The 9,454-nt window shown below is 41.2% G+C and overlaps 1 protein-coding gene across 1 annotated transcript; it reads right to left on the bottom strand.

Annotated features, from left to right (window-relative positions):
* Window positions 1–5: 5 nt before the first annotated feature.
* LOC104268347 (myosin heavy chain, skeletal muscle, adult-like) lies at window positions 6–6,923 on the bottom strand (the record flags this gene model as incomplete). Its single annotated transcript, XM_009878178.1, has 16 exons — window positions 6,738–6,923; window positions 6,516–6,659; window positions 6,293–6,449; window positions 5,213–5,240; window positions 5,001–5,115; window positions 4,823–4,915; window positions 4,633–4,696; window positions 4,453–4,551; window positions 4,244–4,347; window positions 4,025–4,163; window positions 3,199–3,317; window positions 2,951–3,100; window positions 1,872–2,042; window positions 1,089–1,398; window positions 854–927; window positions 6–29 (listed from the first exon to the last, which is right to left on the bottom strand). Coding segments are annotated over exons 1-16 (1,977 nt in total), but the record flags the coding sequence as incomplete, so codon positions are not given.
* Between the last annotated feature and the right edge of the window lie 2,531 nt (window positions 6,924–9,454).

A 9,454-nucleotide genomic window follows, 5' to 3' on the forward strand; every position in this document is an offset into this window, starting at 1 on the left:
AGATTGGTCATCAGCTTGTTTAGGTTCTCCTAGGGGGACCAGTTACTAATGTGAGCTTCCTATGTCCAGGGGCTGATGCATCAAGCCCATGGTAATGACTTCACGACTTCTCAAAATGAGCTGAATTTCAGAATACTTAGGTAAAGGCACAGAAACCAAATACTTCTCGTATTTGAAAGCATTGAACACTATTTTAAAGACTGAATGGCTGATGCATCAAGCCCATGGTAACAACTTTATGACTTCTGAAAATGAGCTGGGTTTCAGAACACTTTGGTAAAGGCGCAGAAACAAAATATTTGTTCCATGTGAAAGTACTGAACACCATTTTACAGACTGAAATAGTACTACATTTCTATTGATTAAGTGGAAATGAATATACAATTTCACATAACTAGTTTCACATAGAGTGATTAACTTTCACATTTTTCATATTCTGCTTTCTAAAGTCAAGCTACTTAAATTTTTAAAAGTGGGATTTTTTCAAATAAGATGAATATCTCCTTGGAGAATATTTATAAGGAGACCCAATTCCACAACATATCAACCTCACAGAAATGCAAGAATGCTATAATTATAGTTCTAGTTTGACCCAAAGACATAAAAATATAGACTTGAATAACATCCTCTCCAACAACAACAAATTGATTCAATTTTCACGATATTCCAAGATCGAATGCTGATTTTTGAACATAACATATTAGCAATATTGCAGTTGATCCTGGAAAAACTCACATGGAATTTCCAAAGACTTTTACTGCCATTACAGCAACGCAAAATAGCCCTTCCAAACAGAATATTAGCTCACCCCCTTTCTTCATACCACAAAGAGATAACAAACACAGTACTGTACCCGGAAAAGAGCTGAGACAGTCTGGAAAGAAGAACCCTTCTTCTTGCCTCCCTTCTTGCCACCACCACCAGCCTCTGCAAATGAAAGAAAAGAAAAAAAGTATTAAAATATAGATGTTGCATATTGAAGACCACAGAAAAAAAACAACAACACAACTTTAACTGCTTAGTGGTTACTGCTTTAATTTGGTGTCAACTTTGTCCCATACTGCAAATAAAATTTTCACAGAGCTGACCTGCATCTGCTCCACCATAGTTGGCAAAGAGTAAGGCCAGTGTCTTCACAGACGATTTCTGATACAACCCAATGACAGTTTCATTCAGAGGGTCCTTGTTCTTCTCCAGCCAGCCAGTGATGTTGTAGTCCACCGTGCCAGCGTAGTGCACCAGGGAGAAGTGAGCCTCAGCCTTGCCTTTGGCAGGTTTGGGCTTCTGGAAGTTGCTGGACTTGCCCAGGTGCTGGTCATAGAGCTTGTTCTTGAAAGAGGTGTCAGTTGCCTTGGGGAACATGCACTCCTCTTCCAGGATGGAGAAGATGCCCATGGGCTGGAAGACATTACAACAGACAAGAGGAAGAAACAAATTAGAAAGGAAACATCCCTTGTTTTGAAAATTGCTGGAGTCAGAAGAGAAAGTTGTTCCCATTTCACGACAATAAGTCAACAAATTAATGAAGGCTGAACTTTCTTCAGTGTTTCTCTTTCATTTGAACTCATATAAACAGATTTGCTAATGAAAAAATTACAGATACGACACTGTGAAACACTATCCTTTCCATACAATATCTTTACTGGTAAATATTACCAAACATGACAGTCTTTTATATAACTTCATTTTGCAGTCTGGAAATGAATACTCTTACCAAACTTCTTGATATCTCTGTGTGATCTCCAAAACACTTTCACCTTGTTGACACTTTCACAGGGTTGAAAAAGCCAGAATATTTACATGCTTCTTAAGTTTGTCTCTTGGCAATAATGGAAAATCCAACATGTAATAGACTTGAACAGGAAGGATACCTTCTCAATGAGCTCAATGCAGGCAGCCAGGTCCATCCCAAAGTCAATGAATGTCCATTCAATTCCTTCCTTCTTGTACTCCTCCTGCTCCAGCACGAACATGTGGTGGTTGAAGAACTGTTGCAGTTTCTCATTGGTGAAGTTGATGCACAGCTGCTCAAAGCTGTTGAACTGCGAAGCATAAAAAGACATCCAACATTTTCAAGGCACAGCAATAATAGCAGGATGGGGTTTTGTGCAATCCTCATTTATAATAGGTGATCACAGCATCACAGAATCATCAGAGGTGGAAGGGACGTCCAGAGATGATCTAGTCCAATCTCGCTGCTGTGCTCACAATTGCCTAGAGCACATCACATAAGACCATCCAGGTGGGTTTTGAAAGTCTCCAAAGATGGAGACACCACAACCTCCCTGAGTAGCCTGTGCCAGGACTCCATCACCCTCTCAGTAAAAAAGTTCTTCCTCATATTTTGATGAAACTTCCTGTGTTCCAGCTTGTGCCTATTCACCCTTGTACTGTCACTGGGCACTACTGAAAAGAGTTTGACTCCATCCTTCCTGCACCTCGCCTTCAGATGTTTATAGATATAAATTATATATTAAGTTATAATTTAATGTTATAACATTTATAGACATTATAAGACTTGTAAGGTCTCCTCTCAGCCTTCTCTTCTCCAGTCTGTATAGTCCCAGCTCTCTCAGCCTTTCCTCGTAAGAGACATGCTCGAGTTCCCAAATCATCTTCATTGCCCTCCACTGGACTGTCTCCAGCAGTTCCCCACCTTTCTTGAACCGAGAAGCCCAGTGTCTTGTATTTACATACAAGACCTCTTCCTGTGTAGTTTTCCTGTGCTATCTCTCTAGGATAGGTTTTGTATTTAGAAAGAGTGAAGGTTTCAAATTCAGTGTAAATAGAGATTAGGCTGTTGTTGGGGGGTTTTTTCAGAATTAAAAAAGTTTATTCCAAAAGCCTTGCAAATAAGTGTAGGAAAAGATCAACTTCTGTTAAAAATATGTCTTAAAATTCCCTTTACTCTCAGTTGGCCTATGAAAATGTTAGGAAAACTGTTCCTTACATCAAAGATCTCAAAGCCAGCAATGTCCAGGACACCAATGAAGTACTGCCTGGGCTGCTTGGTATCCAGCTGTTGGTTGATGCGAACAACCATCCACAGGAACATCTTCTCATAGACAGCTTTTGCCAGGGCCCCAACGGCATTGTTCACCTACAGCAGAGAAGAAAAGGCCAGAGTTACCTCCTAGGGTGAAAGAAGAATGTGCAAGGACTCTTTCAAGCCAAGTATTTTCAACCTCCAGACTTTACCTGTGACACATTTTGACCTTTGGTCACGAATTCATTGCCGACCTTGACTCGGGGATAACACAGGGCTTTCAGCAATTCAGCTGAGTTCAGGCCCATCAGGTAGGCAGCCTTGTCAGCCACTAAACACCAGAGAAGAGTGAGAGAGAAATAAATTTTGTGAAATTCTTAAAATTTGGTCCTGGAGTAACTGTCTCAAAAGTAACAGCAGTGTTCACTGTTAGCAAGTTACACAAAAATATCTGAGTGAAAGCTACGAAGATTCAGGATTCAGTCTACAGCACTTTCTGAGTTTTAGTTTCTACAAATGTCCTTCAGGAGAGCTCCTTGCTTTCATCCTTTTTAAGGCATGAGTATGGGACTTCATACATTTTTCCTAGTCATACAGAAAAGGCACTCATTACTCAGAGAGCTGGAGGCACAGACTCTACTTTCTGCTATGACAGAGGCAAATCAAAAACATCTCAAATCAGCATTCCACCCAATAGGTGAAGGTGACTAGGAGCACAGCCTCCTGCCCTGTTAACACTGAACCACTTCATGAATCCACAGTACAACAGCGATTGCAAGTTGTGTTCCAACTAAACTATAACTAACAATGTTACAGGAGCTGACATCCATACCTCCTGGCTTCCTGACAGCGCACACCAGATCTCTTATTAAGTAGTCACAGAATAAAATTACATATATTATTAGATGAGATACATGTCTCAACTCTCACCTAGATGTTGGAGAAATACATTTTCATTTAAACTTTTATGTATTTAAAGCCTGAAACATGCCTAAGTCCTTTTGGTGACAATCTCTTTCTTTGTTGAGCTACTGATACCTTCTGTGCCATCAGGCTCTGCCTGCTCCTCTCGCTGTTTCTGCTTGAACTTCAGGTTCCCGTAGTGCATGACAGCCCCTGTCAGCTTGTAGATGGCTGTCTTCTCATCAGCGCTGAAGCCCAGGATGTCTATGGCACTCTGGCAACAGAAACAGTAAAGTAAACATATGTGTACCAGGGCTTCTGTCCACCAGATGACCTGTTTTGCAAGTTACTTACATCTGTGGCCATCAGTTCCTCCTGGTCATCAATGCTTGGAACGGTGATTTCACCTTGACTCACAAACTGGAAATCATAAGGGTTGGTGGTAATGAGGAGCATATCTGGAAGTAATAAAAGAAGAAAACCAAACTTACATCATCTTTCCAGATGGCATAATGAACATTACTCACTGACTTTTCCTTCAAAAATTTAGTGATCTTTCCTACCAATGAGCTCCGGTTTCTTGTTGGACATGATCTGGTAGAATATGTGGTAGCTTCTTTCTGCCTTAAGCTGGAAAGTGACTCTTGACTTCTCCAGAAGATCTGGTAAGGACAGTAGGACAAGGTTAGATGAGAACTAGGAAGGATTAGAAAGAACAGGATCAGTCCAGGAGAGTCTCTTACAGGTTTCAATGTCAGCAGAAGCCAGTTTGCCTGTAGCTCCAAAGTGGATTCTGATGAATTTGCCCTGTTGAGGAGAAGAAGAAGCATTTCAGCCTGGATGCGTTTCATTGCCATCTCCCTATGTGAGAATGCCAATAGCTGATCACTGCTGTTATAATAAGGCGAGATTTTGTGCAAAGCAACAACTCACAAAGCGTGAGGAGTTGTCGTTCCTCACAGTCTTGGCATTGCCAAAGGCCTCCAGCAGTGGGTTGGCGCTGATGATTTGATCCTCAAGCGTTCCCTGCAGGATGATCATTATTGAGTTACAGTGTTTAGTTGACAAAGCAATTACATACCAAGCATTCAGTCTGCTCTACCTGACTCACCTGCATTTTGCCTGATGTCTGCTCCTCCTTCTTCTTATCCCCACTGGCTGCAATTGTTGCAAAGTACTGGATGACACGCTTGGTGTTCACAGTCTTCCCGGCACCGGATTCTCCGCTGTCAAAGCAAAGAGAGAAGCAGAGAGCGTGTGGTCAGGCAGGAGGTTCCCTGGCACAGGGCAGCCCTGTGGGGACCCGAGCGGGGATGTACATACGTGATCAGGATCGACTGGTTCTCGCGATCTGTGAAAAGACAGAGATAAGAAAGTTTTCCTACTGCTCACAAATATCAGATAACCCAAAAACTAGTAGAAAAATATTAACTGAAGCTTCCAGAGGATGCAGAGACAGAAGACAGTGAAAAGCCCTGGGAACTCTAATGTGTATTTTCAGTTGCTCTCAGAGGTACTTAAGGTATCATCAACTGGATTAGTAAATATCACTTCAGAGCTGCTTTTGTAGTCTTGTGCCTTTCGAGATACTGTCTTATCATCAGGCTACTTGTCTCTCTCTTATTAGGTAAGTAAATGTAATGAATATATTGAGGATGTGCTTTGACGGCATGTAAAATCTTTTGAAGCTAAAATTTCCAATCTGTGAAAATTTGGAGGCACCACGAACAACAGAAACATCTGACCAGCCTCTTTCATTATTTTTCATCTTTCTTTTTTTTCCAGTCCCTATATAGAGAGAAATTATGTATTCCTGAGATCATACACAGATAGATCCAGAATAGGGTTGATTTTTCATTTTTCTATCTCCTAGTTTGTAACAAAAGAACAGGAAAAGAAGACCTAAAATACTTCATGTTTTTGATTTGAATGCACACAGGGAAGAGAAAATAGGAGGCAGAAGGAAAACGAAAAAGCAGAAAGAACTTTTTTTTTTATGTCATGCAACTTAAATGCTAAAAGCTTTATTTTTTTCCTTGACATTGCTATCTGATGCTTACTTATCAGTGTAAAGTGTAAGTGATTTAAAGTTGCATAGATCAGTGTAGGGGCTGCATTGATCATTAACAGCTGTATGTACTTTAGAACACCTGATCATCTTTTCCATACTGAATGCTGTTTGCATAATAATCAAGTAAAGCTTACGTCCCTGTTCAGTGCAGATATATTTTGTTTTCCTTATTAGCTCCGATTCTTGCTCACACTGACCATTACAGTAAAGTGCATACATCCTCCATGAATTTCACACACACAGTATTGTAACTATTGCACCCTATTTCCAGAGAATATCCTACATTTCCCTTTACAGACGGCAAAGTAGTACAAAGGAAATCAAGCACTCACCAGTCAGCATGAACTGATAGGCGTTGTCAGAGATGGAGAAGATGTGTGGAGGGGCCTCCTGGCGCTTCTTGCCTCGGTAGGCCAACACCACCTCCGGGTTGTACACCGGCAGCCACTTGTAGGGGTTGACGGGGACGCAGAAGAGACCCGAGTAGGTCTGCCAGGAAAGCCGGCAGAGCAGTTCCCCTGAGCTGCCCAGAGGAAGACTGCTGCTGGTACTTACGTAGATCATCCAGGCTGCGTAACGCTCTTTGAGGTTGTACAGCACAGCGGGCTCGTGGAGGTGGGTCATCATGGCCATGTCCTCGATTTTATCGTACTTGGGAGGGTTCATGGAGAAGACTTGATCTTCCTTCACGGTCAGGGTCTGCCAAGGAAATGCATGGCAGCTAAAAGCTCAGCGTGGGAATCAAGTGCTGTCCTTCAGCCTTGTTCTTCCACTTACCTCTCCACCTTCAGTCTTGACAGTGACCTTCCCTGATTCCCTGCTCTGGATTGTCCCTTTCACAAAGGACTCTTTAGGATGGGCCACAAAGACAGATGACTTGGCATCAAAAGGCTTGTTCTGAGCCTCGATTCTCTCCTTTTCTGACTTTCGGAGGTAAGGAGCTGCCTCCCCAAAAACAGCCATCTCAGCATCTCCAGAGGCCATGTCTGCACTTTACCAAAAGCACGTCAGCAGAGGTGTCTGGTGGAGTTAAAAAGGTTGTGGATCACTGAGAAGAATAACATAATCTATATCCGTGGGAAAACTCCTTGCTTTTTTACCTAATAAATTGCTAATACTCTCCTAGAAATTCTCGCAGAAGCAACCACTGTATTCCACTTTGAACTTAAAAGTACCCTACTTGCACTGAAGAGTGAGACTTAGTCTTCTAAAACACATAGGCCAACAGTAAATAGAACATCTGCATATTGATGAGTTTGGTAACTCACCTTGCTGAATTCTGACCAGATGAGAGTTCTTCACATGAAAGGATCTACAGCCCAAGGAAATCACTCTCTGTTCTGATACTTAATTATGAGTGGTGACTATTCAGTGTACTTTCTTATTTAGAAATGTTACCTTGTGTGCTGAAAACGAAGAATTACTTTTCAGATAAAAACCCCACTCTCACTCTTTTCAGCAGTCTAGCCTGGAGCAAGTTGGTAGACATATAAGAGGATTTATGAAGACAGCTTATGCAGCTGTATGGAAGTCCTGTCTTAGACTATAGTCTAGCAGTGCATTATTCAAGGTGTTACCTTTGGAGAAAGGCTTATATTCTGGAAACCGACCAATCCTGTAAAATAAGAATGGCAGTTGTTTCTTATTGCTGCATGGAATTTCATAGACAAATTATAGATTGAAGATACAGACATGCACTGAAATCATGTTTAAAATTTTTGTTCACAGGGTCACTCCCTTGTAGAAATGGTTGCCAGAGGCAGGAGAAATAATGGAATGAGATATTGCAAAGACAATAGTCTGCTTTCTTCAAGCTGACAAAATGCATGCACCTACCTTGAAGCCTTCTGCAGAGACAGGCCAGACTTGTCCCTGGGAGATTTTATAGTGTCTCATCTGCAGATGCTGCAGATGCTCCCCCTTTCTTCGGTCAAAACATTTCTGGCAAACCTTCTTTGGCAAAGCATTGTCTGGCAAACTAAGGGCATAATTGTCATTTGATTTGAATGATATAATTAGAATATTTTTGTATGTTACTGACTATGTGAATACATCTATAAATAATTTGTCAAGAGTGTTAAGGAGAGAATCTAGACTACTCAAGGCACTTAGAGAACTTGGATGCAGGGACTTATGATCCCTATTGCTGTCTTTCTCAGTGATTTGCTGCTTGACCCATGCTAGTTTCCTTGGTGTGTTTATACCACAACTTTTCAGTCACGCAATGAGGATGATAATGTCTATAATGCTTTAGGAACATGTGCATTGAGTGGAAAAGGAAAAGTATGCCAGAAAACAGCACATAATTGTTCCTAAGAGACACTTTTCAGTGGTATTTTCTCAAAAGCAGGAGGTCAAAATGTATTATAGCTGAGGTTTCTGCATAGGACACTCTCAATAGCTGAGAGGGCTTGAAAAACAGTTAGTTGGATGGCTGAACCCAAGTAATGGGAGATTTTACTTTGAAATTGAGCTCTTGAATAGATGCCTGGGATGACTTTTGAGGCATCAAATTAAAATATATGCTTGTGCATGCATATATCAATCATTAAAATATCTCAGTGAATAATACACAGAAGAGGTGAGAAAAACAATATCTGGGATCCAGCATAATATGTGGCACCAGATGATGCCCTGTGCTGTAGGATTCCCTTCCAAGAGTGCTCTGGCACTGCAGCACCCACACTTTGGGCCCCAGATTGGAATCTAAACCCAGAGATCACTCATGAGCTCACTAGAAAAGTTACAGGGACAGCTGAAATTTCTCAGAATGCTAATCCTTTCACACGGATTAGGAAGAAGAGCTGTCCATTACCAGAAGACTAGTGTAGTAGTTTGGAATATTTGTCTAAATATGGAGTGCATTTAATATCTGATCTGATCATAAAACCTTCACAAAATAGTTCTTCATGTAGGAATAGATGACTACTAAATTTCCCTATATGTTCAGCTGCCACTCGCATATTCCTAGAGAAAGATGAAGCATTCAGTTGTCTGGAACATACGCTGGCAATGGCCTTGTCTGCCTTTTTGATTGAACAGTGGACTCATACCAAACAGACTGCACTCAAGAGAGGTGGAAATTATGAGGATGAGCTTCTCCAAGCTCTTGCCTTGTCCAGCACTGAAGTCCTGTGTTAATATTTCTCCATGCTTATGCTGTTCAAGGAATTCAGGTCATGACTGTTATCAGAAAATAACCGATAAGAGACAATAGTCACTTCATGGTAGAAGCCGGTCAGGATGGTCAAACATGATTCCTTTCCCTGGTAAATACATGTTGGCTGCTCTTTGTCCTTCTCAGTAAATAACAAGAGGACATATTCTGTGATCTCTCAAATAATTAAAGTGAAACTGAACAGCCTATAGTTTCACCGATTCCTCTTCTCACCTTTTCTAAAGATGGATATAACATTAGTCTTTTTCCAGTCATATGGGATCTTCCTCATGTGTCATCATTTTTCACCAATCATAAACATAGGCCTTGCAACAAT

This window comes from Apaloderma vittatum, unplaced genomic scaffold (genome assembly GCF_000703405.1).
Source record: "Apaloderma vittatum isolate BGI_N311 unplaced genomic scaffold, ASM70340v1 scaffold23421, whole genome shotgun sequence".
NCBI classification, from domain to species: domain Eukaryota; kingdom Metazoa; phylum Chordata; class Aves; order Trogoniformes; family Trogonidae; genus Apaloderma; species Apaloderma vittatum.